The 14,074-nt window shown below is 42.7% G+C and overlaps 2 protein-coding genes across 5 annotated transcripts in view; both read right to left on the bottom strand.

Annotated features, from left to right (window-relative positions):
- The window catches only part of ptdss1a (phosphatidylserine synthase 1a), a 20,975-nt gene extending 17,728 nt beyond the window's left edge, over window positions 1-3,247 (bottom strand). For 2 of the 3 annotated variants that reach the window (XM_084335821.1, XM_084335822.1), the window contains exons 1-4: window positions 2,849-3,247; window positions 1,565-1,656; window positions 723-791; window positions 469-593 (exon numbers count right to left, since the gene is read on the bottom strand). In XM_084335821.1, the coding sequence (XP_084191947.1) occupies window positions 469-593; window positions 723-791; window positions 1,565-1,656; window positions 2,849-3,030 (468 nt within the window). In that variant the 5' untranslated portion in view covers window positions 3,031-3,247. The remainder of the gene's footprint in view (window positions 1-468; window positions 594-722; window positions 792-1,564; window positions 1,657-2,848) is intronic. The other variant, XM_084335823.1, reaches the window with a different exon arrangement.
- Window positions 3,248-10,276: 7,029 nt separating this feature from the next.
- plekhg4b (pleckstrin homology domain containing, family G (with RhoGef domain) member 4B) overlaps window positions 10,277-14,074 on the bottom strand; it is a 73,306-nt gene continuing 69,508 nt past the window's right edge. The window contains exons 23-24 of one of the 2 annotated variants that reach the window (XM_084336226.1): window positions 13,083-13,155; window positions 10,277-10,863 (exon numbers count right to left, since the gene is read on the bottom strand). In XM_084336226.1, coding sequence (XP_084192352.1) covers window positions 13,111-13,155 — 45 coding nt within the window. In that variant the 3' untranslated portion in view covers window positions 10,277-10,863; window positions 13,083-13,110. The remainder of the gene's footprint in view (window positions 10,864-13,082; window positions 13,156-14,074) is intronic. The other variant, XM_084336227.1, reaches the window with a different exon arrangement.

Here is a 14,074-nt window from a genome sequence, read left to right as displayed (position 1 = left end):
GATTTGGATAGTCGACTTTGATTGGTCGAAATTTGCAGATAAGTCGACTGGTAGTCGACTATCCCCCTGAATGCAAAAGAAAAATATCAATAAAAAGATGTATCATCCCATTTCATTTGGGCTGTGGGGGGTGCTTAATGTCTGAAGGAGTCGACTGAAGGCTCCTTGCCCTCTACAAAAGCATGCAATTGGTCCACTGATGGATACATCTTGATATTTGTCTAGTCTAGTGTGTTCATTAGACGGGTGAAATCCTCCTTCAGTGCCTTCAGTGTTTTCTTAGGCAGTTAGCCTCGCTGGTATGCGCGCCATTAGCGTCAGCCCTAGAATGTACACACAACACTCTAACGCATGTCTTTAGATAAATAAAAGGTTTTTAAAACACTGTTCCTCTGAAAACCTACAAACTAAAGTTATAGTTCTGCGTCCGAGCAGTGCTGGATCACCGAATTCTGTCTCACCACTCACCATGACGTCCGCCTCCCTCTTGGCGTAGCGCAGATTGGGGTCCAACCAGTACATGAGGTCCTTGACCTGCCCCCAGTTCAGGAAGATGACGAGGACCAGGAACAGGAAGTAGAGCACACTCAGACCTTGGCAGAGGAGAGAGAGAGAGAGAGAGAGAGAGAGAGAGAGAGAAGAGATTGATGTGAGGAAGCCTTGATAACCGGAGGTTCAAAATACGAAAGGTTGCCTCGAGAAGTCTTTACAGTGACACTCACCAAAAACCATACGCCATATGGCCGGGTGGGGCCTGGTGAACGGACCTAGGGAGAGGTGTGTAAGGAGCGCTGAATCAGAAATGAAGTCCACAAGGAGCAAGAGAATGTTACCATTTAAGTTAACTATATAAATCACATATTATATATCAACAATAGAATACTAATAGAAGTATATAACAAAGGGCTGTATGACAATGATGGAATACTACCATTTAACTGTATAACACAAGCTATGCAACAGTGATGGAATACTACCATTTAACTACACAACACTTGTTCTATACTACTATTTAAAGGGGCATTTCACCACCCAAAAATATTTGTACACATTAATTTAGTTTTTGACAAGTTATTGAGAGTAAATGTATTTGAATATGGCCACCGGTGATGTCATCGGGGACATTGAATCCTTGTGTTGTGTTCCATGAAATGGTGTAGATGAAAAAAATAGCAATACCTTGTATCATAGGGACTGCTACCTTATCATTCCATTGAGCTGTAATTAACACAACACAGGTTTCAATGTCCCCGATGACATCACACTGGTGCCCATATTCAAACTCATTTACTCTCAATAACTGTCAAGCCAAATTAATGTGTACAAGGCTGTTTAGAGTTTTTGGATGTGTGTGGGATTATGTGCAAAATAAAAATCGGCATTGTTTTTCTGTGAAGTGCCCCCTTTAAACTAGGCTTAAATAACACGGATATAGCAATGATACAACACCATGCAATGAAGAATCACCATGCAACGAAAACAAAAACGTGTATCATCTCTCCCAACTGCTTAATACTGCCACAACAACACAAGATTCTTAGCCTAAGCATGCCATTGTCCTCACCATTGGGAAAGGCCAGGACACTGATGACCAGGAAGAATGAAATAACCAGGATAAGACCCACCCAGAGGTTACTGTCAGGATTCCCATCGTCCCTAGAAGAGTAAATGTTACGACAAGCATCCAATCAGATATAGAACGTGTGAATTAGGAAGACAGCTAGACAAGAATATAAAAACACAGATTAAAAAAAAACAATGCTTGTTTTATCGCTCCATGTCCTCTCTCCGCAACGTAATGGATTTACCACACAGAACAAGTCAAACAAGTGACAAAACATAATTACACTGCATACTGATTCTTGATAAAGCCAAGGGTGGGTGGGGGGTGTGAAGCACAATGGAAGGGTTCATACAAGTACAACAGGCTTCTAAATGGATATTGATAGTAACGAGATGAGCCTAGAAATGTAATTCTAGAGATGTACAAGTAAGACAACAAAGGGCTGAGTCTCCCATGAAAAATGAAAAGGTACCATATTCAGCAGAGCTAATGCATTGTTCACTAACTGCATTTATCATTTTGCATATTCTTGGGTCTAGCATAATGCTAGCTGACGTTACATTGCAGCAAATGTCAGGAGGTGACACCATTACTGAATTACACATCATTTGACCTGTGAATCAATCTAGGGAATAATAACAAGCGGCATACATTCACTGGTGACACAATTTGTCAGCTATCGGGCTTGATTGATTGATTGAAAAATGTATCAACAGATTGCAGAATGAGTTACAATACAGTACGGCTCAATACACACAATTGTTAAGGGGACGCAGACCAGAGAAAGACTTTCGTCTTGTTTACATCAGGGTCCCCCATTTTCAATTCATCATAACAAGATAGACAGTACTGCTACTACATCTATACATTTATGACATACCAGATTTACAAATACAGTACTGTTTGTGATACAAAAAGAGTCTAAAAAAGAGAGTATATACAGGTTGTAGTGTGATATATTGATTGATTGATGATTGAAAATTGTATTAAGAGATTGCAGAATGGGTACAGTACAGCTCACACATACAATTGTTAAGGGAATGCAGACCAGAGAAAGACGAGAAACATCAGGGTCCCCCATTTTCAATTCATCATAACTACATACACTTACGTTGCTTCATTTGAACTAGAATGCTCGCTCCAAGCAAGGGGGGGGGGTAATTGATGAGAACCACCTAACGGTTACCTGGCTGCACTGCGAGCTGTGTTGTTGTCGCACAGCATCATCTATAGCTCAGCGCGGGGCTAGCGAACCTAGCTAACCGTTAGCCTTACAAGACTTACCTTGTGAAGGCGAAATACATCAGGCTGAGCACTGTACATGTTAACAGCGTTATCGTATGAGGCTTATAGAAAAAGTCTATGGTGATATCTTCAACTTGCTGCTCGTTGATCATTCGGAAATGCATTCGGTAATGTACATCATCTTTGCTCAGGGTATGGGATCCGCTGTACACGGACGCCATAGCTGGACAAGAGAGGAGTGCACCTCCTCTTTTTTAGCACGACATTATTATAGAAAGCGATCCATGGGACAGAGCAAGCGCTCCTTTGGGTGAGAACGGACAGGAACAAAACAACAAGACTCGTCTTGATGTCCCAAAAATATAAAACAGCACGGTGAACTATGTAGGCGTGATGAGAGGGACATGTGATGATGATGCGACGTGCTGCTGGTGCTCCTGTCGCTGCCGACGAGTGGACAGCGGAGGGTTAACAGTGGGCGGAGACGTTTTGGGGAACCCGTGCACTCTCGGTGTTGATTGGCGCAGCAGCCTATCCGCGCGTAGGGCGGGTGGTATGTATGTATGGTGGGTCATCATGCCTTTGGTCAAGTCTATGGTGGTGACATGACATTGCCAGATATTGATCAATGAATAAGTGTAAGTATTTCCCGCAAAAGGGGTAAATCTATAACCCCTGTGGCTGTAGATCACGAAGAACTAAAGGGAACTTGCTAATAGGCGAGCCTACAATATGTGAGCATGAGCAGTAGCACTTGTCACTAATAAAATGTCTACGAATGAAAAGTCACCCTCCACGATTGGGCTAGTAGTATCAAAGAGGGTATATATACAAGGTACAATATCATTGCTAGTATACCTGTGAGCCTCTATCTCCCCCGTGTGGCAGTAGCTAGTGGGCAGATATCCAGCTGCAGAATGGAGATTTGGCTTATCAATGCTGAATAAATACTGTAAAGTCTTATTTCCCCGAGCAGGGCACTCTCCAGACTTGAAATGGGCATACATATGACATGGTGTGACTTCATAATATCATATTCACCTCCACCACCATCATTAATTTGCTTCTAACTGAATGATAATCAGAATTAGGCTGCTGCTATGTCTGTTGCATGCATGCATGCTTTTTTTTGTTTTTTTAAGTTGTGTCTGTGGGCTATGAGGGTCGGTTAGTGTTTGAAAAACTGAGGGTCTGGGACCAGACTGAGGGTCTGGGACTAGTCCCTGGCATGTTGACCTGGTAAGTTGACAAAGGCATGTCTTTATAAGAATAATTCTGTTCTATTTAAAGTGTTAATGTAAAACTGTATTATTTTTGCATGGAAGAGAAATTAGAGGCGACCTGCTGACTTGTGTGTGATACAACCTGTATCTGATATACTGCCTCCTTCAGCTTCCATTGACCATATTCACACAGTGGCCATTTATGCTCTTATGGCATGCTCAGGTTGGGATTCCTGGCCGCCGTGTGAATATCTCAATACAGAGAATTCCCTCTTGTCTTTTGGTGTTTTCTTTTTTTTTGCATATAGATTTTATTTGACCATAATCCCACATAAAATGGGGATATCCATCAAAAAACTCTGTACACAGTCCTGTTCATATAAAATAGGATATTGTGCATATGGTGACAGCCATATTGAACATTAGATGACAGCTGACGTGTGTTTCCAAAAGATGGTGGTTCTGGAGCTGTGCATGCTGGGGCAGGAGGTGCTACTCTCCATGATGCTCTGCTTCTGGTTCTATAAAGAGAGGCTCCGTCATTCAGACTACCCATCACAGTTCAACCTCCCGACAAAGAAGACTCCATTGGTTTTAAAACTATGAAATAACGGCATTTTATATTTTTTTCAGTAAAAGTTGAGTGTCTTGGCTTTTCCTTCAAGAAATGTTCATACCCTCTACCAAGGAAATGTTCATACCCTCTACCAAGGAAATGTTCATACCCTCTACCAAAGAAATGTTCATATCCTCTACCAAGGAAATGTTCATACCCTCTACCAAGGAAATGTTCATACCCTCTACCAAGGAAATGTTCATACCCTCTACCAAGGAAATGTTCATACCCTCTACCAAGGAAATGTTCATACCCTCTACCAAAGAAATGTTCATATCGTCTACCAAGGAAATGTTCATACCCTCTACCAAGGAAATGTTCATACCCTCTACCAAGGAAATGTTCATATCCTCTATCAAGGAAATGTTCATACCCTCTACCAAGGAAATGTTATATATTCGTACTAGCCAATCGCGTCTCGCTCTTTCGCCATATTGAGATATACCTCATCTCCAGTACCTACTGTACTTCATTAACGAAAACAATGCACCCATGCACTTGACCAGGCCCCGCCCCAGTATCCCCCAATAAGACACCGGGCATGGTCACACTCGCCCTTCCTCTTTTTCGTTTTCCATCATGGACGTGCAGTGCATTCCATGAACTAGCTGTTATGAAATGCAGAGAGAAATTGAACAATGTTGGGTTTTCGCCGGAGATTTGCCAGCCCCTGGACTCTTCTCGGCACGTTCCAACGGCGCATCGGCCCTGTCCTGGGGTTTCCTCGTCTTCTGACAGCCGATCGAGGGATGTCGCGCGGCGGCTAGCTGTCGTGGCTAGGTCGCGCCCAGGTAGGGTCTGCGCCACTAGGCATAACAATGCTGGCGTTAGTGATGCTGCTCGTTGTCCCGTGAGACAACCGAGTTGTGTATTGGCGCAAGGGGCAGGATATCTGGGTAAACGTTGTCGTTTTCCCGGTTATCCTGGAGCGCGCGGCTAACGCTATGCTACGATGCTGGGTTACTGTTCTGTTTGATTCCCTGCTGAGGGCTGTCTTTTTTAAAAAAGGTCTTCCCTCCTCTTAAAGGATAACTCCAACATTTTGGGAAATTAGCTTATTTAACATCTTCCCTGGAGTTAGACAAGAAGATACATACCTTTTTTGTCTCTGTGCGTGCATTTAGCTTAGGGAACAGACGCTCCGTTAGCATAGCTTAGCTTCATCACTGGAAGTGAGGCGGGACAGTACCCTGACGTTCCCTACAGGTTTGTTGATATTCTCATTCCTTCAAAGGATCTGAACCGATTGAAGTTTATGGATACCATGACTTAAAATCCTCTTACCTTGACGATTAAAAGCCTCCCCAATTTAGAAAACAGTAATCCAATGGCTGGTATTGATAATATACTAGAGCTGCCGCGGTATTGATGTTTTCCTTACCGCACGCACACATTTGCAAAATATTTCCTACCGCCGCGGTTATTACAAAAAAAAAAAAAATTTGAATGCATTTTTTTTTTAGTAGTAGTCTACTCTTTATAGCATATAGCCTGCCTCTAGTCTAAATGTCTATCTTTAGAGGATTACTTTGCAGCATGAATATTGTTTGGGATTCGGCAAGCACGCATTAGTTATTGAAAGTGAAACACGGATTCGAAGTTTCCCCTCTGGTCGTGCGCAGTTCACTCGGTGTCGCGGGCAGGGGTGGTTACCCCTAACCCCCCCGACCCTTTCTTATTATTATTACTATAAAGTTACTACTTTATAATAAAGGCATTCGTTTTGTGGCATTAACATTATATAGTTATACGTTCAATAACATCAGCGTATTTACCGGACCATATTATATCTCAGTTCCTTTCTTTGCTCAGAGCGTGCTGAGTTGTCCCATTCTGCGGTCTGTTAATAAAGTTTTCAATCAGACAAGTGTATAGAACGAAGGGCTTTTATTATAACATTCGTTGCAGACAGTAAAATCATTATGTCTCGTTTAGTACTCCTGAGGAGCGATGATAGTCCACTCCGGCGGAGAGTTAAAGCTAACGTTATTAGCCGTGTTGTGATGAGCTGACATTCAGGAAGTAAAAACCTAATACGCGCTTGCCGATTGGTGGTAACACACTGCATGACGCTACAACGTGTGACGCGTCTCTCTTCTGACCAATCAGTGGTCTGCAATGTTTCACGTGACTTTTCTGGTACTCAATAGGGTCGCTTGGAACCTCGATAGGGGAGTAGGGTATATCTGCAGAGCCGCAAGCCCAACGAGAGGAGGGTAATTTATTATTATTATTATAAAAAACAGCTGTGACGCGGTATTCAGCCTACTCTGCGGTGGCCGTGATGTAACAGCGATACCGCGGTAATGCGGTAATCGCGGCAGCTCTATAATATACTACTAACTGCTGCACGCTCTGAGCTAACCGGAGCTAACGCAGAACAGGATGTGTAAAGCAAATATAATGACTTCCTTTCTGGGGTTTTCAAAATAAAAGTGCGACATTTATAGCAGCGGAAAACGTTTATTTTGTACATTATCTAACGTTAACACAAACCTAAACTAACTTTAGGTTAGTTGTAACGTTAGTTTAGGTTCGTTTGACAGGGGTGTTTTTCCCTCAGACGCGTCATATGGGACCCATATCTGTGTCTCTTGGCCGGCTTCCTGCCGCTCTCCCAGGCGGCTTGGAGGGAACGTTATCTGGGTTCTTGTTAGAATTACCATTGATATGTTTTGTGTTACGACGGTGCCAGGTAAGAGAGTGGAGTTCCAATAGTGGTGGCAATAAGGAGACGGAGAGTAGGTTTTGCTCTTCACAATACGTGTATCCTCTTCATTCAGGAACACACTATAGAGCAGCCAGGTAAACAAGAATACTAAATAATAGAGAACAATCGAAGAGAGTACAAGTAACAGCAGCACTTGTTCTTGGTACCGCCACATACTGGTTCTGAGAGTGTGAAGAGCCGACGAGGAACAGAGAAGACAAGAGTTATTTAAAGGTCAGCATACCAGACATTCCACACGTTCCACAGAGTGACAGCCAATCCCAGGTGACAAACAATAATACAATCAAAGAGGTAAAGTGACAGGTGAGTGACAGAATGGTAGCCGGGATCTCAGGTCAACCAGACCCGAGAACCCAGAACGTTACAGTTTTGGGTCTCGACGTGTACATAGCGCTGGCCCTGGGTGCTTCTGTGTGGAATCACGCGTGGGCTTGCGCGCCTTGGTTGCTCATTTCATTGTAACAGCGTTTTCATGGGGCAACTGGGATGGAGTTTGTCTCTTCCGAACGCCTGTGTACTGGGTTAGTCTCGATGAATTCTTGTTCATCTCTGGGGGGAGATAACGGAATAGATTATAATTGAAGCATTGGCGGAGGGGTCTCACGCTTTTGGGGTGGGCCACCGGGCGCGGTGCGTTTATGTTCTGACCGTCTTGGTGGCGCCCCCTCTGTGATATTTTAGATCGACACGCGTACCTACCCCCCTCTTAGGACTGGGGATGGTGCCGTGATTAGGACACAGGACTGGTTCTGGTTGCGCCGGACCAGGTCAGTTAACCCGTTGTCCGCCGGGGCGCAGATCTGCTGTTCTGGTACCCTGAAGGACTTGTGCTTTTTCGGGGGGAAAATGCCGGGTTGGCCCGGGCGTTGCAGGGGTTGATGTTATGGAGGTGTTCGTGGTTATATCACTGCGTTATATCCTTCACTATTGCTTGGTCCATATTGTGTTGTACCTTGCGCTGTGCTAAAGGAGCCTGGTCCTTCTCCATTCTTTTTTTTCGCCCCTCTCTTCTCCTGCTTGGCGGGGCTGGGAGGGGGCTGTCGAGGTGGGTTTCGTGCCCCTCTGGCATCCCTGTATACGTCCCGGTCCGCCGGGGCCCCGGTCCGGACTCGTCGACCTGTTGGCCTGGGTTAACCCCTTCTTGAGAACTGAGACACTCGTACTGCTGTATAGTCGGTGTATACCCGCAGTTGTGTTTTGGAGTTTTTTCTTAGGGGGGTTATAGGAACAACCGCCTCCTGTTAGGTGGTGGTTGGTTTCCAGGTGTGTTGGTAGTGGAGTCGACTCTCGGGTTAGGCCGGGCTTGACCCCGTCTGCCTGTGAGTGTGCCCCCGCACCTTTCATGGCGTCTGCCAATCATGTCAGCCTTCTCTGCCTCGGCCCCTCTAGAGGGTGGGTTTTTTTTGTGGAGGCTGCGACATGGTGCACAGCATACCGAACGCCCCTTCCGCCGGCGGCTGTTTCCTCCGGCGGCTGTTTTCAGCAGACCCCTTAGGCGCCTGTCTAGTCCGCAGTGCTCCAGGCACAGGTCGAGTCCTTCTGGCCTGTTGCCTGGATTGAGGGATCAACCTCTTTGGGGGTTGTCTCCCCGGCGCCTGTGTACTGGGTTAGTCTCGATGAATTCTCGTTCATCTCTGGGGGGAGATAACGGAATAGATCAAAGCATTGGCGGAGGGGTCTCACGCTTTTGGGGTGGGCCACCGGGTTTTCCAAAGTCACTAGCCACTCAGCATTTTCACCAGCCAAAAATCATCACACTAAATAATTTTTTCATCAATACGTTCCCATTTTATAGCGTGATGATGAATATGTTTAAAATCAAAATGCATATGATCGGTATCATGTTCCACCATGAATGCATGAAAGGGGGGGAGACGTAGTTTCTGATTATTGATTACCAATAATGGCATTCGTTATTGTAGCATCATACACTGATGTGTCATGATGTCATGTATGTTGTGTATGTCATAAATGTCACTATAAATTGAAAATGAGGGACCCTGATGTAAACAAGACAAACGTCTTTCTCTGGTCTGCATCCCCTTAACAATTGTGTGTATTGAGCCGTACTGTATTGTACCCATTCTGCAATCTGTTAAATAAAGTTTTCATTCATTCATCGGCTGGTTGGCTATGCTAACAAGGCCTGATCAGCATGAAATCTACGTGAAATCGTTCTTACCTGTGGCCGGTTGGATCCCAAAAAGGATTTCCCAGTTATTGATTGCCATCTGGTAGATCGATATGTCCATTGGCTGATGCTATATTCCATGCGATCTGATGAAGGCATAGCTTCACGCTAACAGAAAAAGTAGGCCTGAATGAAAAAAATTAACACCCGGTCTGAAAACAAGGAGTACTCCATTCTCGAGACAGCACCACTACCAGGATCTGGCCGGTAATCCACTTTTCCGAATTGTTGTGGGAGTTGTAGTATTATGTAGTATCACTTGGATTGACTTAATTATTGCCGATGCCTTTTGTAGACTACAATGTTTTTTTTCATAGCAGAAAACAACAGATTTCTGTTGTCTTTACACCTGTATCACTGTACATATGAATATTACTCTGTACATACATCTGATTAGCACTACACTCAGTAGTGCTAATTTATATATTTTATACCCAGTTTAATCACCTATACATTGTATATTACTATTTCACTTTACTTTACATTTCCACTCTGGTTGGATGCCAAACTTTTCATTGTGCTATACTTGTGCTGTATAATAACAACAAATTAGAATCTAATAGAATCTAATCTATTCGTGAAGCAGGGTTCTATCTACCAGGTCGCTATTTGTCATAGCAGAAAAAAATATATTTCAAATTTACCAGTGGCAACGATTTTTTTTTTACAGCAACAAAATGTAGTGTAAAATGTTTTTAATACTCTGTACAGACTTACAATACACAAGACTGGCAACAATAAAAGAACAAAGACGTGACAATGTTGCTGGTGGTTTATCGACACAATATCTGGCAGTTTGTCAGGGAAACTGTCCACTGTGTGCTTCTCCATTTTGTTTGTTTTCTTGTAAAATACATAACAAAAATCTCATCTACAATATAAACATTGAAGTATATCTAGTTCATCAAAACAAAATGTACAAAGCAAGACGTACCCTCGTGACAGTGTTTAGTACTAGGTATCAATGTCCATTTTACAATATACCATATTCACACGGCGGACATTTTGCTCTTGTGTCTTGGAACAGGGTGGAAATGGCTGCCGTGTAAATATGGTCGATGAAATGCCATAAGAACATGTTTAAGGGCTGTGAGCCTCAGCTAGTAGAGTGTTAGCGTTCCGAAGCCAGGTCCACGTTTACAGGGCTTTTCTACTATTCTCCTCTTCCTCGCATCCTGGCATGGAAGCCGGAATAGTCCAGGTGCACACTCTCCTCTTCTTCCTCTAATCCTTCTCTCTTCTTCTGAACGGGAATAGGAAGCCAGAAGTGTCCACAGCTTGAGGACCTCATAGCTAGAGAGAGAGAGAGAGAGAGAGAGGGAGAGAGAGAGAGAGAGAGAGAGAGAGAGAGAGAGAGAGAGGAGAGAGAGAGAGAGAGAGAGAGAGAGAGAGAGAGAGAGAGAGAGAGAGAGAGAGAGAGAGAGAGAGAGAGAGAGAGAGAGAGAGAGAGAGAGAGAGAGGGGGGGAGAGGGAGAGAGAGAGAGGGAGAGAGAGAGAGAGAGAGAGAGAGAGAGAGAGAGAGAGAGGGGGAGAGAGAGAGAGAGAGAGAGAGAGAGGGAGAGGGAGAGAGAGAGAATTTTAGACAAAATAGTTTCCAAACAATATGGAACCAATATCACTTGCGCCAGTTTTGTGTTGAAATTAATTCTGAATGTCAGATATTCTTACTACAATGTACTGTGTGCTTAAATCACACAAGCTCACGATGCAATTTCATGATGGATGGCTTAAAGCATTAATAGTTTAGAATAGTTTAGAAACTAGGATTTAACAAGGATTTTCTAACTTGCAGTGTCATTTATGTTATGAAACAGATTGCTAGTAATACAAATGTGCCTCTGACCATTAAAATGTGGTACAGAGGAAGCTAGCCACACCAGAGTCAAGTAAGCATTTTGGAGGCTTGAAGGTCATAGATATTATTTACCATTTTGACAAGTCAATTTCGTAACTTAAATTAATCTCCCCCCTCTCTTTTTGTATTAGATTATAGCCAGTAAAATGTATAAAAACACAACTACAATAATAATATATTTCTAGACAGCTTGCTTTTGATTACAAGAACACTTTTCAGGAGACTTTGAAGGTCCTTATCAGAAGAATGTAGGACCATTTGTGGCTGAAAATAGACAATTACAGTGAGGATGCTGTAACGTTAGAAATACATGGATGACTATAATATGACTTTTTATAGTGATAATTCTTTAATCGTTGAGGTTTCTCAAGCTGTTACCGTATATAAATCCCTATAAAATCCCTACATTTGTAATAGCCACAATGCTGTAACAGCCACAATTATCCGTCTTTTCAATCTGACATTACCACATTGTTTATATGTTTATCATATTAAACTGAGTTTAGGTGGCTTTAGCCTCCACTATATGCCTGGTTGGTAGACTATATCTAAAAATGTAGTTAGACTTTTTATTTTATTTGTATACATTTACATATTTGAATGGCTTAAGGCGATATCTGTACTTTGGTTGTTGTTGTTGCATATTTGAAATAAACGTCAATCAATCAATATATGATTGTTATGGTTAATCATAAGTAATTCATATGTTTATTTAACATTTAAGAAACGTTTATGTGGAAATCAAAGAGTGTTCTTGGACGATCAGCTATGTCTTCATGAATTGAAAATGGGGGACCCTGATGTAAACAAGACAAACGTCTTTCTCTGGTCTGCATCCCCTTAACAATTGTATGTATTGAGCCGTACTGTATTGTACCCATTCTGCAATCTGTTAAATAAAGTTTTCATTCATTCAGTCTTGGTGTTTCTGCTGCCATCTAGCTGCCAGAATACATGAGACAAAGTCTGATTTCCAGTTTGATATTTGGTTCAAACCATTCCATTCCATCTAATGATTTATCTTCCTGTTTCACACTAAACTCGCATCTGACCAAATCATATCCCCAAGATGCATCCCACCATCAACAAACACCATTTTAATATACCATGCAAGTTAATTGAACATATAATAATGTAATAATAATGTAATAATGTATATAATTATATACATATAATATATACACATATTATATATATGTGTGTGTGTTGTGTGTGTGTGTGTGTGTGTGTGTGTGTGTGGTGTGTGTGTGTGTACAGTACACACACATATATATATAATATGTATACACACACACACACACACACACACACACACACACACACACACACACACACACACACACACACACACACACACACACACACACACACACAGGAAGATGAAGGGACAGAAGAATACACCTATAGACAAACCAAACCAAACCAAACCAAACCAAACCAAACCAAGCCAAGCCAAGCCAAACCACACATCAGAGTGAGAGCCCCTTCACGACAGGACACTGCCATGCAGCACAACACAGCACACACATAGAGCTGCCAGTCCAAGACATGTTTTCACACAGATTAGCAGTCGGGCCACAGATGGCTCCTCACAGTTGTTAATGAGGCTGTGAACGGCACAACATAGATGTGCACTCTGGCGAGACCAATTACTTACTGAGCTAAAAACCCCTCGGCTCCCTGAGTCAGACCACCGTAGAGAGGCCTATTGTTATACGAGAGGTCTTGCTCTGGCAAAAACACAACAACAAAATGGGAGTGAGTGAAACTGAGGCTGCCATGTTGCAGTGAAGCAGCAGCATCACCCGTATTATTAACCAGCTTTATTCTATAGTAGTGTTCTCAGAACATCAGCAGTCGTATTAACCAGCTTTATTGTGTAGTAGTGTTCTCAGAACATCAGCAGCCGTATTAACCAGCTTTATTCTGTAGTAGTGTTCTCAGAACATCAGCAGCCGTATTAACCAGCTTTATTGTGTAGTAGTGTTCTCAGAACATCAGCAGCCGTATTAACCAGCTTTATTGTGTAGTAGTGTTCTCAGAACATCAGCAGGCGTATTAACCAGCTTTATTGTGTAGTAGTGTTCTCAGAACATCAGCAGCCGTACCAGCTTTATTCTGTAGTAGTGTTCTCAGATCATCAGCAGGCTTATTAACCAGCTTTATTGTGTAGTAGTGTTCTCAGAACATCATCAGCCGTATTAACCAGCTTTATTCTCTAGTAGTGTTCTCAGAACATCAGCAGGCGTATTAAGGTGCTTTATTCTCTAGTAGTGTTCTCAGAACATCAGCAGCCGTACCAGCTTTATTCTGTAGTAGTGTTCTCAGAACATCAGCAGGCTTATTAACCAGCTTTATTGTGTAGTAGTGTTCTCAGAACATCAGCAGCCGTATTAACCAGCTTTATTCTCTAGTAGTGTTCTCAGAACATCAGCAGGCGTATTAAGGTGCTTTATTCTCTAGTAGTGTTCTCAGAACATCAGCACCCGTATTAACCAGCTTTATTCTGTAGTAGTGCTTTCAGAACATCAGTATAAATAATAAATAAATAATGAACACTTTATAATTAGGGTTTGGCACTGAAAATCTGTGCCAAAATTGTGATTCTAAAGGAATCGTTAACATTTAAAATGTTTGATTTTGATGATC

The sequence above is a fragment of the Notolepis coatsorum genome (assembly GCF_963971535.1).
Source record: "Notolepis coatsorum genome assembly, chromosome: 19".
NCBI classification, from domain to species: Eukaryota; Metazoa; Chordata; class Actinopteri; order Aulopiformes; family Paralepididae; genus Notolepis; species Notolepis coatsorum.
Note: the sequence above shows the minus strand (reverse complement) of the source record. Positions and strands in the feature narration are given on the sequence as shown.